This window comes from Chelon labrosus (genome assembly GCF_963514085.1).
Source record: "Chelon labrosus genome assembly, chromosome: 17".
Lineage (NCBI taxonomy): Eukaryota > Metazoa > Chordata > Actinopteri > Mugiliformes > Mugilidae > Chelon > Chelon labrosus.
The window spans coordinates 25,894,046-25,912,460 of record NC_140350.1 but is presented as its reverse complement, the minus strand read 5'-3'; the positions used below and the strand labels follow the sequence as shown (position 1 = coordinate 25,912,460).

General features: G+C 45.7%; 1 protein-coding gene across 5 annotated transcripts; it reads left to right on the top strand.

Annotated features, from left to right (window-relative positions):
- Nucleotides 1-514: 514 nt before the first annotated feature.
- Nucleotides 515-18,182, top strand: uimc1 (ubiquitin interaction motif containing 1). Of its 5 annotated transcripts, none has more exons than XM_084565440.1 (22): nucleotides 515-626; nucleotides 857-925; nucleotides 4,303-4,421; nucleotides 4,504-4,582; nucleotides 9,836-9,954; nucleotides 10,836-10,965; nucleotides 11,318-11,472; nucleotides 11,583-12,221; nucleotides 12,573-12,621; nucleotides 12,732-12,826; nucleotides 13,069-13,190; nucleotides 13,700-13,958; nucleotides 14,086-14,141; nucleotides 14,543-14,724; nucleotides 14,813-14,874; nucleotides 14,958-15,060; nucleotides 15,135-15,431; nucleotides 15,777-15,849; nucleotides 15,922-16,024; nucleotides 16,109-16,157; nucleotides 16,638-16,671; nucleotides 16,947-18,182. In XM_084565440.1, exons 2-22 carry the CDS (start codon nucleotides 892-894, stop codon nucleotides 17,116-17,118), a joined length of 2,931 nt encoding a protein of 976 aa, XP_084421566.1. In that variant the 5' UTR covers nucleotides 515-626; nucleotides 857-891; the 3' UTR covers nucleotides 17,119-18,182. The 5 variants fall into 5 exon arrangements, with proteins under 5 accessions (XP_084421566.1, XP_084421564.1, XP_084421567.1 ...); XM_084565438.1 differs by having other exon boundaries at nucleotides 857-934; XM_084565441.1 differs by having other exon boundaries at nucleotides 518-556.
- The last annotated feature ends 233 nt before the right edge of the window (nucleotides 18,183-18,415 follow it).

Genomic DNA, 18,415 nt, shown 5'->3' with positions numbered 1-18,415 from the left:
GATTTTATCTCACATTTTCCACTTAAAACAAATATATATATGTTTAAAAAGAGAATATGTTACAATAAATATTTAATCCCTGTCATATTTTTGACATTACAGTGTAACAGCCACTGACTGTAACTGTACAGCTCCAGCTTCTTGTTCTTCAATCATTGACCAGCTCTCAAAAAAATAACAGGCAGAACAGCGCCACAGAGTCGTAGTGGCCAAACGTATATTACACCCCTAGTGGTTTTCTGTTTAACTTATTATCGTCGTTTCTACTGAATACTAAAGCAAGGTAAAGATCCGTAACTATTTTTGGAATAATTTTGGTCTCTTTTGGTTCATTTACAGATTTCTCAAGAGAAACTTTCCTCTCATGGAGTTTAATTTATTCTTTGATTGTTGTAAACGTGTCTCATCATGGCAGCTCCGACTGTAACACGACTTCCTGACGTCCAACGTAAAATTGTTGCACGTGAAGGCAGCATGAAACTGGCGCTACGTAATAGTCACGTGATCGTACGTACAGAAACAAACATGGCGCCGCGAAAGTGAAGCGAGCTGACCTGTGAGTGTTTCTAAACGGAATATTCCTCCTCGAGTTGTTGTTATCTGTATATTTCTAAGGAATTAAGCAGGTAGCGGTTGTTTCGTTCTCATTTTTAAACACAAAAAACCGAACATACGAACTTTATTCTCGGTTTTGAGCGTCTAGTGCCGTCAGTTTGTTTTCATGTTAACGGATGTTCTCGCGTTGTTTTAGCTAACGTCAACTCTTAACTGATCTTTGCTGCTAGCGAATATTTAATATTTGATTAATTAATCTGTAGATTTGCTTATTTATTTTTATTTTTTTACTTTTACTCAGAGTTCAGATAGTTTGATGTCCACAGCCGGGAGCAGATGAGAGGAAGAAGACGGCGATCTCCATCATCCAGTAAATCAGGTTAAAGCTCTCACAGGATGATCATTATTTAAATATAATGATCATTATTTAAACATAATGAAGCATCTGTGTGCTTAAATGCGTTTACATTGTTCTGTTTAATTTATCTTACAGTCTTCTTACTATATGTTGTAGTTTATGACCAACAGACCAACGTTTTTACAAACTAATCTTCTGAATCTTCAGCACTGAGAGTTGACTTTCAGACTGATGTGAAGTTATCTGAGAGAATGAGGAGCAACATTATAAATGAGGCAGGTGTTCACAGGAAGACGAGACCGTGTCCTACGTAGCTGCACGTCAAGACACCTCTGAAAGATAAACACTTGCTCATTTTGAACTGATAAACTTTAAACATGTTTATTTTCTATATAAAGCTGCTCAGATTGAAGCAGAGAATCAATGATCTGCTTTAATGGAAGCCTGACCTTTAGTAGTTCATTATTTTAGGTCTGTCATGAACCAAAAGGACGTCCTTGTAGACTCAGAACTTCTTCCTGTGTTTTAATGATAGTTGACAAAAATCAGAGAAGAAGAGTCAGTCAGCTGTTAGTCAGATGTGTGGTGAGGTGGTAGTAGTTGATCATCTAAACAGAATCCATGGAGTCCACTCAGTCAAAGGCTGCACCCAAACAACAACAACAAACACTGAACGTTTAAAAGAAGAGAAAAGTTTCCTGGAGACAGCGTCAAGGAGAAACATCTTCCAGAGAGGGTTAGGGAGTTTATGGCAGCGTTGGATGACCAGAACATTTCTGGAGTAGAGAACACAAGGTACCAGCTACCCTCTCCACACTACATTAACTTTGACTGAAAGATTTATTGGACTGAATCCAGTCCACTCTAGGAGAAGACAAGGAAGACAAGGACAGACTTTAGGAAGACACAGGAGACCAACTCTAGGAGAAGACAAGGAAGACAAGGACAGACTTTAGGAAGACACAGGAGACCAACTCTAGGAGAAGACAAGGAAGACAAGGACAGACTTTAGGAAGACACAGGAGACCAACTCTAGGAGAAGACAAGGAAGACAAGGACAGACTTTAGGAAGCTACAGGAGACCAACTCTAGGAGAAGACAAGGAAGACAATGACAGACTTTAGGAAGCTACAGGAGACCAACTCTAGGAGAAGACAAGGAAGACAAGGACAGACTTTAGGAAGCTACAGGAGACCAACTCTAGGAGAAGACAAGGAAGACAAGGACAGACTTTAGGAAGCTACAGGAGACCAACTCTAGGAGAAGACAAGGAAGACAAGGACAGACTTTAGGAAGCTACAGGAGACCAACTCTAGGAGAAGACAAGGAAGACAAGGACAGACTTTAGGAAGCTACAGGAGACCAACTCTAGGAGAAGACAAGGAAGACAAGGACAGACTTTAGGAAGCTACAGGAGACCAACTCTAGGAGAAGACAAGGAAGACAAGGACAGACTTTAGGAACCTACAGGAGACCAACTCCAGGAGAAGACAAGGAAGACAAGGACAGACTTTAGGAAGACACAGGAGACCAACTCTAGGAGAAGACAAGGAAGACAAGGACAGACTTTAGGAAGACACAGGAGACCAACTCTAGGAGAAGACAAGGAAGACAAGGACAGACTTTAGGACGCTACAGGAGACCAACTCTAGGAGAAGACAAGGAAGACAAGGACAGACTTTAGGAAGCTACAGGAGACCACCTCTAGGAGAAGACAAGGAAGACAAGGACAGACTTTAGGAAGCTACAGGAGACCAACTCTAGGAGAAGACAAGGACAGATTTTAGGAAGCTACAGGAGACCAACTCTAGGAGAAGACAAGGAAGACAAGGACAGATTTTAGGAAGCTACAGGAGACCAACTCAAGGAGAAGACAAGGAAGACAAGGACAGATTTTAGGAAGCTACAGGAGACCAACTCAAGGAGAAGACAAGGAAGACAAGGACAGACTTTAGGAAGCTACAGGAGACCAACTCTAGGAGAAGACAAGGAAGACAAGGACAGACTTTAGGAAGCTACAGGAGACCAACTCTAGGAGAAGACAAGGAAGACAAGGACAGACTTTAGGAAGCTACAGGAGACCAACTCTAGGAGAAGACAAGGAAGACAAGGACAGATTTTAGGAAGCTACAGGAGACCAACTCAAGGAGAAGACAAGGAAGACAAGGACAGACTTTAGGAAGACACAGGAGACCAACTCTAGGAGAAGACAAGGAAGACAAGGACAGATTTTAGGAAGCTACAGGAGACCAACTCAAGGAGAAGACAAGGAAGACAAGGACAGACTTTAGGAAGCTACAGGAGACCACCTCTAGGAGAAGACAAGGAAGACGAGGACAGACTTTAGGAAGACACAGGAGACCAACTCTAGGAGAAGACAAGGAAGACGAGGACAGACTTTAGGAAGCTACAGGAGACCAACTCTAGGAGAAGACAAGGAAGACAAGGACAGACTTTAGGAAGCTACAGGAGACCAACTCTAGGAGAAGACAAGGAAGACAAGGACAGACTTTAGGAAGACACAGGAGACCAACTCTAGGAGAAGACAAGGAAGACAAGGACAGATTTTAGGAAGCTACAGGAGACCAACTCAAGGAGAAGACAAGGAAGACAAGGACAGACTTTAGGAAGACACAGGAGACCAACTCTAGGAGAAGACAAGGAAGACAAGGACAGATTTTAGGAAGCTACAGGAGACCAACTCAAGGAGAAGACAAGGAAGACAAGGACAGACTTTAGGAAGCTACAGGAGACCACCTCTAGGAGAAGACAAGGAAGACAAGGACAGACTTTAGGAAGACACAGGAGACCAACTCTAGGAGAAGACAAGGAAGACGAGGACAGACTTTAGGAAGCTACAGGAGACCAACTCTAGGAGAAGACAAGGAAGACAAGGACAGACTTTAGGAAGCTACAGGAGACCAACTCCAGGAGAAGACAAGGAAGACAAGGACAGACTTTAGGAAGACACAGGAGACCAACTCTAGGAGAAGACAAGGAAGACAAGGACAGACTTTAGGAAGCTACAGGAGACCAACTCTAGGAGAAGACAAGGAAGACAAGGACAGACTTTAGGAAGACACAGGAGACCAACTCTAGGACGTGGTTCTGGTTTATAACACACCTATAAACCAATAACAGCAGCAGGTCAGTCTTGGCTGGAGACTGGTCTGGACATGTTTAAAAGCCTGGGACGTCTCTTCTGGTGATGAACGTGTCCTCTGCAGCAGGTTTGACTCTTGGTCCTCGTTTCCTCATCAGAGTTCCTTCCTTCGTCTCCAGAACTCAAATGTCTGATGAACGACGGCAGCGATGAATTAGAAATTACACCAGCAACACATTTTAAATAAACTAGAGTTTTGAGTTTGTGTTTTTTGCGTCTCGTTCAGATGAAGTCGCTCTGGAGCAAAGCGGGATGGCTCTGAGGAAGCAAGGAGTCAACGACATCGTCTCCGAGAGCCAACAGACAGACGAAGACACTCAGGAGGACGACGACACGGACAGTAAGGTCTGTGAAGGTATCAGGAGGAAATGAATCATTTATGATTGACGGGTTTTAATAATATCTTTTCCTGCTTTTTGTTCTTCAGGAGGAGTTCTCTTTATCTCTTCTGTCTGTGTCATCAGCGAGAGACAAACGAAGGAGGGGGAGAGAAGACAAACCCAAAGGTCCATGAGCTTTTACTCCAGTGTCTCTGAGTTAGTGACGTCTGTAGTTACAGTGTTAGAGCTGGTTGTTAACCTGGAAGCTGTCTGTTAGTGACGTCTGTAGTTACAGCGTTAGAGCTGGTTGTTAACCTGGAAGCTGTCTGTGTTAGTGACGTCTGTAGTTACAGTGTTAGAGCTGGTTGTTAACCTGGAAGCTGTCTGTGTTAGTGACGTCTGTAGTTACAGTGTTAGAGCTGGTTGTTAACCTGGAAGCTGTCTGTGTTAGTGACGTCTGTAGTTACAGTGTTAGAGCTGGTTGTTAACCTGGAAGCTGTCTGTTAGTGACGTCTGTAGTTACAGTGTCAGAGCTGGTTGTTAACCTGGAAGCTGTCTGTTAGTGACGTCTGTAGTTACAGCGTTAGAGCTGGTTGTTAACCTGGAAGCTGTCTGTGTTAGTGACGTCTGTAGTTACAGTGTTAGAGCTGGTTGTTCACCTGGAAGCTGTCTGTTAGTGACGTCTGTAGTTACAGTGTTAGAGCTGGTTGTTAACCTGGAAGCTGTCTGTTAGTGACGTCTGTAGTTACAGTGTTAGAGCTGGTTGTTAACCTGGAAGCTGTCTGTGTTAGTGACGTCTGTAGTTACAGTGTTAGAGCTGGTTGTTAACCTGGAAGCTGTCTGTTAGTGACGTCTGTAGTTACAGTGTTAGAGCTGGTTGTTAACCTGGAAGCTGTCTGTTAGTGACGTCTGTAGTTACAGTGTTAGAGCTGGTTGTTAACCTGGAAGCTGTCTGTTAGTGACGTCTGTAGTTACAGCGTTAGAGCTGGTTGTTAACCTGGAAGCTGTCTGTTAGTGACGTCTGTAGTTACAGTGTTAGAGCTGGTTGTTAACCTGGAAGCTGTCTGTGTTAGTGACGTCTGTAGTTACAGTGTTAGAGCTGGTTGTTAACCTGGAAGCTGTCTGTTAGTGACGTCTGTAGTTACAGTGTTAGAGCTGGTTGTTAACCTGGAAGCTGTCTGTTAGTGACGTCTGTAGTTACAGTGTTAGAGCTGGTTGTTAACCTGGAAGCTGTCTGTTAGTGACGTCTGTAGTTACAGCGTTAGAGCTGGTTGTTAACCTGGAAGCTGTCTGTTAGTGACGTCTGTAGTTACAGTGTTAGAGCTGGTTGTTAACCTGGAAGCTGTCTGTGTTAGTGACGTCTGTAGTTACAGTGTTAGAGCTGGTTGTTAACCTGGAAGCTGTCTGTTAGTGACGTCTGTAGTTACAGCGTTAGAGCTGGTTGTTAACCTGGAAGCTGTCTGTGTTAGTGACGTCTGTAGTTACAGCGTTAGAGCTGGTTGTTAACCTGGAAGCTGTCTGTTAGTGACGTCTGTAGTTACAGTGTTAGAGCTGGTTGTTAACCTGGAAGCTGTCTGTTAGTGACGTCTGTAGTTACAGTGTTAGAGCTGGTTGTTAACCTGGAAGCTGTCTGTTAGTGACGTCTGTAGTTACAGTGTTAGAGCTGGTTGTTAACCTGGAAGCTGTCTGTTAGTGACGTCTGTAGTTACAGCGTTAGAGCTGGTTGTTAACCTGGAAGCTGTCTGTTAGTGACGTCTGTAGTTACAGTGTTAGAGCTGGTTGTTAACCTGGAAGCTGTCTGTGTTAGTGACGTCTGTAGTTACAGTGTTAGAGCTGGTTGTTAACCTGGAAGCTGTCTGTTAGTGACGTCTGTAGTTACAGTGTTAGAGCTGGTTGTTAACCTGGAAGCTGTCTGTTAGTGACGTCTGTAGTTACAGTGTTAGAGCTGGTTGTTAACCTGGAAGCTGTCTGTTAGTGACGTCTGTAGTTACAGTGTTAGAGCTGGTTGTTAACCTGGAAGCTGTCTGTTAGTGACGTCTGTAGTTACAGTGTTAGAGCTGGTTGTTAACCTGGAAGCTGTCTGTTAGTGACGTCTGTAGTTACAGTGTTAGAGCTGGTTGTTAACCTGGAAGCTGTCTGTTAGTGACGTCTGTAGTTACAGTGTTAGAGCTGGTTGTTAACCTGGAAGCTGTCTGTTAGTGACGTCTGTAGTTACAGCGTTAGAGATGGTTGTTAACCTGGAAGCTGTCTGTTAGTGACGTCTGTAGTTACAGTGTTAGAGCTGGTTGTTAACCTGGAAGCTGTCTGTGTTAGTGACGTCTGTAGTTACAGTGTTAGAGCTGGTTGTTAACCTGGAAGCTGTCTGTTAGTGACGTCTGTAGTTACAGTGTTAGAGCTGGTTGTTAACCTGGAAGCTGTCTGTTAGTGACGTCTGTAGTTACAGTGTTAGAGCTGGTTGTTAACCTGGAAGCTGTCTGTTAGTGACGTCTGTAGTTACAGTGTTAGAGCTGGTTGTTAACCTGGAAGCTGTCTGTTAGTGACGTCTGTAGTTACAGCGTTAGAGCTGGTTGTTAACCTGGAAGCTGTCTGTTAGTGACGTCTGTAGTTACAGCGTTAGAGATGGTTGTTAACCTGGAAGCTGTCTGTTAGTGACATCTGTAGTTACAGTGTTAGAGCTGGTTGTTAACCTGGAAGCTGTCTGTGTTAGTGACGTCTGTAGTTACAGTGTTAGAGCTGGTTGTTAACCTGGAAGCTGTCTGTGTTAGTGACGTCTGTAGTTACAGTGTTAGAGCTGGTTGTTAACCTGGAAGCTGTCTGTGTTAGTGACGTCTGTAGTTACAGTGTTAGAGCTGGTTGTTAACCTGGAAGCTGTCTGTTAGTGACGTCTGTAGTTACAGCGTTAGAGCTGGTTGTTAACCTGGAAGCTGTCTGTTAGTGACGTCTGTAGTTACAGCGTTAGAGCTGGTTGTTAACCTGGAAGCTGTCTGTGTTAGTGACGTCTGTAGTTACAGTGTTAGAGCTGGTTGTTCACCTGGAAGCTGTCTGTGTTAGTGACGTCTGTAGTTACAGTGTTAGAGCTGGTTGTTAACCTGGAAGCTGTCTGTTAGTGACGTCTGTAGTTACAGTGTTAGAGCTGGTTGTTAACCTGGAAGCTGTCTGTGTTAGTGACGTCTGTAGTTACAGTGTTAGAGCTGGTTGTTAACCTGGAAGCTGTCTGTTAGTGACGTCTGTAGTTACAGTGTTAGAGCTGGTTGTTAACCTGGAAGCTGTCTGTTAGTGACGTCTGTAGTTACAGCGTTAGAGCTGGTTGTTAACCTGGAAGCTGTCTGTTAGTGACGTCTGTAGTTACAGTGTTAGAGCTGGTTGTTAACCTGGAAGCTGTCTGTTAGTGACGTCTGTAGTTACAGCGTTAGAGCTGCTTGTTAACCTGGAAGCTGTCTGTTAGTGACGTCTGTAGTTACAGTGTTAGAGCTGGTTGTTAACCTGGAAGCTGTCTGTGTTAGTGACGTCTGTAGTTACAGTGTTAGAGCTGGTTGTTAACCTGGAAGCTGTCTGTTAGTGACGTCTGTAGTTACAGTGTTAGAGCTGCTTGTTAACCTGGAAGCTGTCTGTTAGTGACGTCTGTAGTTACAGCGTTAGAGCTGGTTGTTCACCTGGAAGCTGTCTGTTAGTGACGTCTGTAGTTACAGTGTTAGAGCTGGTTGTTAACCTGGAAGCTGTCTGTTAGTGACGTCTGTAGTTACAGTGTTAGAGCTGGTTGTTCACCTGGAAGCTGTCTGTGTTAGTGACGTCTGTAGTTACAGTGTTAGAGCTGGTTGTTAACCTGGAAGCTGTCTGTTAGTGACGTCTGTAGTTACAGTGTTAGAGCTGGTTGTTAACCTGGAAGCTGTCTGTTAGTGACGTCTGTAGTTACAGTGTTAGAGCTGGTTGTTAACCTGGAAGCTGTCTGTGTTAGTGACGTCTGTAGTTACAGTGTTAGAGCTGGTTGTTAACCTGGAAGCTGTCTGTTAGTGACGTCTGTAGTTACAGTGTTAGAGCTGGTTGTTAACCTGGAAGCTGTCTGTGTTAGTGACGTCTGTAGTTACAGTGTTAGAGCTGCTTGTTAACCTGGAAGCTGTCTGTTAGTGACGTCTGTAGTTACAGTGTTAGAGCTGGTTGTTAACCTGGAAGCTGTCTGTTAGTGACGTCTGTAGTTACAGTGTTAGAGCTGGTTGTTAACCTGGAAGCTTTCTGTTAGTGACGTCTGTAGTTACAGTGTTAGAGCTGGTTGTTAACCTGGAAGCTGTCTGTTAGTGACGTCTGTAGTTACAGTGTTAGAGCTGGTTGTTAACCTGGAAGCTGTCTGTGTTAGTGACGTCTGTAGTTACAGTGTTAGAGCTGGTTGTTAACCTGGAAGCTGTCTGTTAGTGACGTCTGTAGTTACAGCGTTAGAGCTGGTTGTTAACCTGGAAGCTGTCTGTTAGTGACGTCTGTAGTTACAGCGTTAGAGCTGGTTGTTAACCTGGAAGCTGTCTGTGTTAGTGACGTCTGTAGTTACAGTGTTAGAGCTGGTTGTTCACCTGGAAGCTGTCTGTGTTAGTGACGTCTGTAGTTACAGTGTTAGAGCTGGTTGTTAACCTGGAAGCTGTCTGTTAGTGACGTCTGTAGTTACAGTGTTAGAGCTGGTTGTTAACCTGGAAGCTGTCTGTGTTAGTGACGTCTGTAGTTACAGTGTTAGAGCTGGTTGTTAACCTGGAAGCTGTCTGTTAGTGACGTCTGTAGTTACAGTGTTAGAGCTGCTTGTTAACCTGGAAGCTGTCTGTTAGTGACGTCTGTAGTTACAGCGTTAGAGCTGGTTGTTCACCTGGAAGCTGTCTGTTAGTGACGTCTGTAGTTACAGTGTTAGAGCTGGTTGTTCACCTGGAAGCTGTCTGTTAGTGACGTCTGTAGTTACAGTGTTAGAGCTGGTTGTTAACCTGGAAGCTGTCTGTTAGTGACGTCTGTAGTTACAGTGTTAGAGCTGGTTGTTCACCTGGAAGCTGTCTGTTAGTGACGTCTGTAGTTACAGTGTTAGAGCTGGTTGTTAACCTGGAAGCTGTCTGTTAGTGACGTCTGTAGTTACAGTGTTAGAGCTGGTTGTTAACCTGGAAGCTGTCTGTTAGTGACGTCTGTAGTTACAGTGTTAGAGCTGGTTGTTCACCTGGAAGCTGTCTGTGTTAGTGACGTCTGTAGTTACAGCGTTAGAGCTGGTTGTTCACCTGGAAGCTGTCTGTTAGTGACGTCTGTAGTTACAGTGTTAGAGCTGGTTGTTAACCTGGAAGCTGTCTGTGTTAGTGACGTCTGTAGTTACAGCGTTAGAGCTGGTTGTTAACCTGGAAGCTGTCTGTTAGTGACGTCTGTAGTTACAGCGTTAGAGCTGGTTGTTAACCTGGAAGCTGTCTGTCTCTGTGTCGTCTTCAGTGATGACGGAGGACGAGATGATGGACTTGGCTCTGCGTCTGAGCGAACAGGAAGCCAGTGTGTCTGCTCTCAGACGACGAGAAGAGGAGGAGGCGGTGATGAAGGCCATCCAGGAGAGCGTGAGTGTGGAGGTTGTTAGAGGACCACTCTGGTTCTGGTTCTAGTTCTGGTTCTGGGTTCTGACTCATAGCTTCAGTTAGTGAAGAGTTTAAAAACATTCATAAACAAACTGTTTAAAATGTTCTAGAAAGCTGAGAGAGTGCTTTCACATTAAGGTTTTTTTTTGTCCCCTGTTACCATAGCAACCTTTAAATATCTAGTATCAGCTGATCTGAGTCCCTCTCTGGTCCTAAATGTCCTAGAGTTGGTCTCCTGTGTCTTCTTAAAGTCTGTTGGTCCAATAAATCTTTCAGTCAAAGTTAATGTAGTGTGGAGAGGGTAGCTGGTACCTTGTGTTCTCTGCTCCAGAAATGTTCTGGTCGTCCAACGCTGCCATGACACTGATCTGATGATTTTAGAAATACCTGGATCAGTTCTGATAGAGAACAGGACGTCCTCCACCAAGCCTGGAAACTGATTGGATTTAAAAAGTATGACATCATGATGGATGGAAGCAGCTGCTTCCCTCTAACTACTGTCCAGTGAACCACACAAAAAAACATTTGCCACCTCATTGTGTTGAGAGCGTCAGATTGAGTTTTATCAATTACTTCCTGAATCAGAGCAAATGATAGCCCACAGTAGATGTTAATAGAAGAAGAAGGAAGTAGAAGCATCATTTATTAGTGCTTCTAGTGTTTGAATAATAACTTTACAGACTGTTTAAGGGTTTAAACATTTATTTCTTGATACTGACGTAGCCTCCCTCTAAAGCTGTTACCTTTTAAATTAGCCACAACCTCTTCCAAGACCATCACCTGCAAAACAAAACAGAGATGATCATTGAATAGATTCAGGATCTGGTGAATCACAGCAGCACTTTGTGGTTTTTCTGTCCTAGATGGTCGACCAGACGTCTCAGAGTGAATCTCTCAGGATTTGCTCTCGACGTAAACTCTCGTACCCGAATGGGATTCGAGCGTCTGCCGCCTCCGAAGACGACTGCAGGTCAAAGACAGACCTGGGATCAGGTGAGTCAACTCTTAAGGTCAAGGTGTCTTTATTTGTCTCGTTGGGCCGAGGGCTTAAACACGTTCCACTCATGATCCAGAATCAGTAAAAACAAACACACAACTACATAATAAATAAAATACGTAGTCAACAGGAAACGATATCAGGTAAACAGTTTGTTCCAGCATCTCAGTGCAAATTCAGCATCACCTGACCTCAGATCTGCTCATTAATGATCTTCACTGACAGTGGGATGAACCAGTGTTGGTGTTTACATGGAGGAACTCTGGACCTCCTTCCTGAGTCTTTCTGTCAAAGTTAATGTCGTGTGGAGAGGAGAGTCTGACGGTTGTAAATGTGTTGAACTGCCAGACACAAACTCTGGAGCTGCAGATGACGACAGCAGGAGTAAGAAGCGGAGAAGGAAAGCAGGGAGTCCTCTGCTGGAGATGCCAGACTTGTCCCAGACTCAGAAAACCTCATCTCAGGATTCACAGAACCACTTTGAGTCTCTGGACTCGCCGCAGGTTTGTCTGCTTTTATTCATTCTTGTTCTGGAGTTGATGACTTGTTTACCAGAGGAGAGGATATTTGCTGCTTTGTGTGATTTTTGTTGTGATCTGTTTCTTTGGTGAAGCAGAGCTCCGACTCGACTCAGATCGACGACTGTGAGCTCCGTAAATCTCCCGTCTTCCCTTTGACCGGCTGCAGAGCCGAGGTCCTCGTCAGCCGGCTGAACCAGAACCTTCTGGACTCCTGCAGAAACTCAGGGTTTGTCTTCTGCTCTCAGGACAGTAGCACCTCTACTCAAAAGTCTGCTCGGCCCGACAGCCCAACGTTCCCAGGAAGTAACCTCACGGCCTGTCCTAAAAGTCCTGTCTTCTCAGAGGCCGATCAGGGAGACGACGGAGAGACGGAGCCGAGTCCAGAGTATGTTAAAAGTCCAGTGTATGGGAGGAATACTCAGCATGAGGCGTCTCCAAGTGCCTGCAAACCCCACGAGAACTCAGGGTTCATGTTCTCTTCTCAGGAGAGTTTAACTCCCTCTGTGAGGGCCTCGTCCTCACGGCACAAGAGCCCCGTATTCCCAAGAAGCCCCGGTCTTCCTAAGAACCTGCTTCCCTCAGATCAATTAAAAATAATCCCTGATACTCCAGGACACACTGAGCAGAGTCACGGCCATCCTGAAAGCCCACGGTTTGACAGGAACCTGATTCCTCCGGCTGCAGAGCGACGAGCTTCAGATGGTGAAGAGAGTCCATCAGACAGCAGGGAGGTGAGTCCAGGAGTCACTGAACCAGCCTCACCTGACGACACCTGTCTGTCTGTTAGCAAAGCGCCATTTTGGTTCAGGAGGGTTTCATAGCTGTAAGGTGTCGGTTTATCACTGATGACTTTACATCTGCTTCCAAATATACATCATCTCCCTAATTCATGACACATAGAAGAGATGCAGTGGATTAGTCTGTCCACTATAACCTCTACAGTGGATAAGATGTGCCTCAGAATATTTAGTCAATAAAGAATAATGTGCTTTCAGTCAGACTTTACAGCTTGTTCCTAAATACACATCATCTCATCAGTTCAAAATGTTTACGTCTATAAATTCATTTTCTTCCGACTGTAGGACACGAGGGCTGACGGTGGGTTGAACTCCATCAGGTCGTCTGAATCAGGTGAAACCTCAAACACTCCACTTGTTTCTGTCTGCTTCATCTTCATCTTCATCTTCACCAACAGTTTGAGTCGTGTTCATGTGTTTGACTCTGGTTTTTACGTGATGCAGACAAACCAAAGAAGAGATTCAACAAAGTCTGGAGCTCCTCTCAGACGGAGCTGAGCAGCGACATGAAGCTGGTCTGGTCAGACGAAGACGTCACGGTTTGTATATTAACTTTAATCTGAGGGAACAATATTAATGACGCCTTACTGCCCCAAAGACACTGAGCTGCTCTTATAAATGATCACCTGAAATATTAAACGACGTCTGTTCTTTAGTATGAGATCAAATATTCAGGAGGTTTTTTAAGTTGGAAAATAACATAGAAGACGTCGTGTTACAGCAGCTTCAGTGTTTTTATTTGATCTCTGTCCTTCTGTCTTCATCACTCGTCCTCTCTCAGCCGGTCAGCTCTCCCAGTCCGGTCTTCCCAGAGGAGGCACCTGTTCGTGGGGCGGGGGGCCAGGCGGCCTCCCTAGACCACGAGGCTGCAGCTTCTCCAGAACCGACCGGGCTGAACCACAGGTCAGTCACAGGACATGAACGGCCTCACCTCAGCTAAGATGCATCCATGTTGGTCAGGTCACGGTGGCGACAGGCTAAGAAAGAAAGTCCAGACATCTCTCTCATTAGTGACACGGCTCTGTTCGTCCTGGGGCGTCCTGAGGTGTTCCCAGACCACAGGAAAGAAATGATCCTCCAGTGAGTTCTGGGTCTACCTCTGGGTCTACCTCTGGGTCTACCTCAGGATCTACCTCTGGGTCTACCTCTGGGTCTACCTCAGGGTCTACCTCCCAGCTAGACATGAACAGTAAATCCTCACTGAATGATCTGAACCACCTCAGCTGGCTCCTTTCTACCTGATCCACAGAGGCCCCTCCCCTCAAGACCCCCCCACTAACAACATTCATCAGTATCAGCCTGACTCTTCTGCTTCTTCTTCTGCTTCTTCTTCTTCTTCTCCTTCTCCTTCTCCTTCTTCTTCTTCTTCTTCTTCTCCTTCTCCCTTCTTCTTCTTCTATCACGTCCACCAGCCGCCGGCGTCCTTCCACCACGGAGCAGGAGCTCCAGGAGGAGGTCAGCAGGACGTCTCCCCCGGCCGGGGAGCCTGCAGGCCGGCAGACGGTTCACTACTACTGGGGGGTTCCCTTCTGCCCTCGAGGCCTCGACCCCGACAGGTACACCCAGGTGATCCTGGCTCAGATGGAGGTCTACGAGAAGAGTCTGAAACAGGCTCAGAGGAGTCTGCTGAGGAAGGCTGAGTGGGGGGAGGCCGTCCTGCCACAGCCAGAGGTACATCTATCTAAAATATACTGAGTGTGTCCTGGTTACTCAGCTGATGTTGTTTATCTTCAGCTACTAGTTATTAATACTCTCAGGTGTTCTTCTTCTAACTAATGTGACATATTTGTTCTCTTAGAAATCTCCTTCACCTGAGTCGCCCTCTGATTCACCTCCACATCACGCTCCTCGAAGGTAACACCTCCTCCTCCTCCTCCTCCTCCTCCTCCCTCCTTCCTCCTCCTCCTCCTCCTCCTCCTCCTCCTCAGTAAACGTCTACAGTGACTGATGTTTAGATGTAAACACATCTATCTGATCACATCGTTTGATTCAGTCTCCATGGAAACGCCTCATGTCTGGTCACATTGATCCGTCCTCCTCTGATCTAGCTGGTGTCCAGTCAGCGTTCATGGTCTCAGAGGATCAACCCTCGGGTTTATTCAGATGATCAGTTTCCTCTTATCTCGTCAGGTTTAGTTTTTTAGTTTGGTGCCTTTTCTTTATTTCTGCAGAGCGCTAAGTTAAAGGAGCGTAGTTTGTCCACTAGGTGTCCACACTGAGACACGATGGAGACCATGACTGTGTTGTGTTTTCAGACGAGGCCTCAGACTGAGAGGCAAAAAACAGTTTGAATCAGCTGATTCGCTTCCAGCTGAGGAGGAGGAGGAGGAAACGAAGGATGAAGAGGAGCAAACAGAGAAGAAGAACAATGAAGAGGAAGAGAAGACTGAAGGGGATGAAGGACAGGTGGACGCTGACGACTGCGTGGTTTGTCCAGGTCTGGTTTGTTTTTAGGGAGTGATTTAAGACGACTGTTATTACTCCTGTGTTCATCTTCATCTTCATCTTCTTCTTCTTGACACTAGAGACACAACTGAGTGACGACAGCACCCAGGACGTGATCATAGACGCTGAGAGACGACCAGAGGTCAGGGTTTAATGTCAGGAGGTTAAAACTATGTTCAAGAAACACAAACTCTGAAAGCTCACGTTGATCTGGTCTCTCCACAGCCTCCGTCTCAAAGTCCTGAACTCTGTGACGTCCAGATGATCCGAGACGATTCTCCGGCCGGGGACGAGTCGCAGGAGCACGAGGAAGACATGGAGGTGGACGGTACCAGGACCTTCGGTTTACTCCTAAAGTCTATGTTCTGATTTATTTCTGACTGTTTCAAACTATTTTCAAAGGAGAGATGGAGGGAACCGTCGGCAGCGTCCGTCCTGGAGGACAGACACAGAGAGAGGACGAGGTGAAGGTGGACAGGACGGGACCAGATGTGAATCCAGATGTGGAGGAGGTAAAGGACAGAGGTCTTCAGCGGTCGGCGTCACCTGAGCTGGATCCGGCCGGCCCTCGTGGCCCAGAGACCTCCGTTGACTGTCCCATCTGCCAGACCTCGTTCCCCGCCAACGAGATCGAGGTTCACGCTGCGTACTGCGACGGAGACGTGGACGACAGGAGGCCGGACGTCAGCTGTTCCCATGGTAACGCACACTTTGTTTTACATGGAGAAACTCGACCAAACCAGAATCTGTATGTGTGATTATTTAATGTTGATACTCTGATATAACCTGCTGCTGTTTATACTAAGTTAATACGTTCAGTGGAAAACAAGAGGTTTAACCAGACACAGACAACGTGTCCTCACAGCTGAAGGAGGTCCAGGGTGGAACCATGGATACTGGTCTAGACCAGCTACACCAACATGAATCATTTTCTGTCTCATCAAACTTTATATTTAAAACAAGTTTTAGGATTGTAAACCACCATTTAACAGTTTAACCTTCAGGTCGTTTCAGTGCTTTCAAACCTTCCTCTCCTCTTTTTAGTGTCTCTGAAGCCGTGGACCAAGAGGACAAAGAGGTCAGAGGTGACGGCCCCAGAGACCAGCGACTCTGCCAAGTAAGTATTTATTCAGGAGTCGTCACATTTATTAAACGTTTAAGTTTTCTGACGTTTTAATTTGATGGAAAGGAACCAGGAGAAGTGTTACGTCTGTCAGAGAGACGTTCCTCTGAGAGAGTACAGCCGACACACCGAGCTCTGCATCAGACATCAGCCGCTGAAGTTTGCAGCAGTAAGATTAACTCTGACTTTTATTTTGAAATAAAGGAAGCTGTTGACGGTATAAATAAAGTTTTTCTGTATTTCTGATCATCAGAAGGGAAATCTGCTGTCGGCCCTGGATCAAACGGAGAGCAGGCACTCAGGTGAGTCAGAGTATTACATTACTATTATTATTGTTGTTGTTGTTGTTGTTGTTGTTGCTGCTGAAGGTGAGTCAACATGAAACTCTAAATCAGATTTTAGTCAAACGGCTGTTTTCTGCTGCTCAGTCTGGATTTCATGATTAGTTTTCTTTGTTGGATGAAAGTTTTTAAACTTCAACAGTCGATCAAAGCTGAACCTCTTCACAAGTTCTGATTTATTGATTAGTCGCTGCTGATGCCAGAAATGTCTTATGGTCAGACTGTGGAGGAAATATTATGTGAGCTACAGGAAACTCTGGAAGTAGACGGCTTGTTCTAAAATAGCATGACATAAAACAATCAGTAGCTCCTCCTAGCTTCCTAGCTTCCTAGCCTCCTAGCCATGCACATGTTAGCTTAGCAACATTGAGGCTAACACTGGTATTCTCTCAGAAGCAGGCTCAGAATCTCTGCTCACCTTCATGTTGTTGTGTTTTATAGAAGCTGGACCGTCTGCATCCAAAGTCCAGTCGAGGTAAGACCTAGAAGAACGTAGCAGCTGCTCATTGACTCTGGTCTCTGGTCTCTGGTCCAGTGGTCTCTGGTCTCTGGTCCAGTGGTCTCTGGTCTCTGGTCCAGTGGTCTCTGGTCTCTGGTCTGTGGTCCAGTGGTCTCTGGTCCAGTGGTCTCTGGTCTCTGGTCCAGATAAAGGAGATGAGAGGAGATAGGACAGTCGGCCTTTGTTGACGTCAGTTTGGTGTTTAGACCTTTATCTCTCTTTGATTCATTTTTTCTTTCTGTTACTTTCAGTGAAGTCATCGATCTGAACGATGATGATGATGATGATGATGATGATGTGTCAGTGTTGAAGATCAGCAACTCTCCCATCCGATCCTTCACTCCGATCTCCGAGGCCACCGACTGCCTTATCGACTTCAAGAAACAGCAGAGAACCAAGAAGATGAGCCGGAGACGAAGATGAGGATGACGAGGAGGAGGAGCTGCTGGAGAGCGACTGAAGACTGGAAACCAAAGCCTTAAAACATAGACCTGAAACGTTTCCTCATTTTATAAACGGTCCTTTGGGTTCCTAGTCACTACTGGCCGCCCCTAGTGGTGGCCCCTAGTGACGCCCCCTAGTGGTGGCCCCTAGCGGCGGCCCCTAGTGACGCCCCCTAGTGGCGGCCCCTAGTGGCGGCCCCTAGTGACGCCCCCTAGTGGTGTCCCCTAGTGACGCCCCCTAGTGGCGTCCCCTAGTGACGCCCCCTAGTGGCGTCCCCTAGTGGCGGCCCCTAGTGGCGGCCCCTAGTGACGCCCCCTAGCGGTGGCCCCTAGTGACGCCCCCTAGCGGTGGCCCCTAGTGACGGCCCCTAGTGGCGGCCCCTAGTTTTGCATTACGCTACAAGAACGATGTGATGCTGATGGACAGAGCAGACAGAACAGTGTGAATTTAGACGAATAGTTAATTAGCACTTAAACTTAATAATTAATTAGCATTTAACGGCACATAAATGTCAGATGGGTCCAGACGCTGCTCAGTCCGTCTCTTCGTCTTCATGTCCAGTATCGTACCGTTCTATCTCCGCTCCCTCTCTCTCTCCTCATGAATCCTGTCGTCACACACCTGCAGTTCACTCAAACGGTCAGTCTGAGGTCTGAGGTCTGAGTTTCCACTGAAAGACTTTGAAGCAACGCAGCAATGTGCAACCTCCTGTTTTGTAAGACTCTAGCAATGTTCAGTTGCACCATCCTGGCCAGTGTTTTCTACGTGACAGGACGTTAAGTCTGATAGAGACAAACCAACCAACCACAGATCAGAGACATCAGCCACATGCACCGTCCTGCTGCTGACATCTCACCACACGGATTCATCCACTGTTGAATATAGTCCCTGACAAACGCACTGTTTCCTGTGTATTTATTCATCTTAGCTTTTTGTTTGTGTTTAAAAACATGTGTTTTGTTCATTCTGTCAAAAGCTCCACGGCACATTGTTGGTTTTGGTCTTTAAATGGGGTTTGTTGATAATAAAATCAATATACTGTACACTTCTGTTTCTTCTCTCATCTCCTCTGAGCCTCCTGAAGCTAACGCTAATATGAAATGCTAACATTTAATAACGACAAACTGTAAAGCAATGTTAGAGGAAGCTCTTTATGAAGGAAAACATTAATAACACGCACTCCTCCAACCAGTCTGAGGGATTAACTAATAATCTACATGAAGAATTAACCAGACTGTTCAAACCAGATGGTTAAATTAAGATTTTGAATATTTCT

Bases quoted from the DNA above. Each gene is read 5' to 3' on its own strand.
- uimc1 (XM_084565438.1), top strand. From the start codon at position 892: ATGAGAGGAAGAAGACGGCGATCTCCATCATCCAGTAAATCAG. The intron at 12,222-12,572 runs GTGAGTCCAGGA...TTCCGACTGTAG, and splicing joins GTCCATCAGACAGCAGGGAG to GACACGAGGGCTGACGGTGG. The intron at 14,142-14,542 runs GTAACACCTCCT...TTGTGTTTTCAG, and splicing joins CCACATCACGCTCCTCGAAG to ACGAGGCCTCAGACTGAGAG.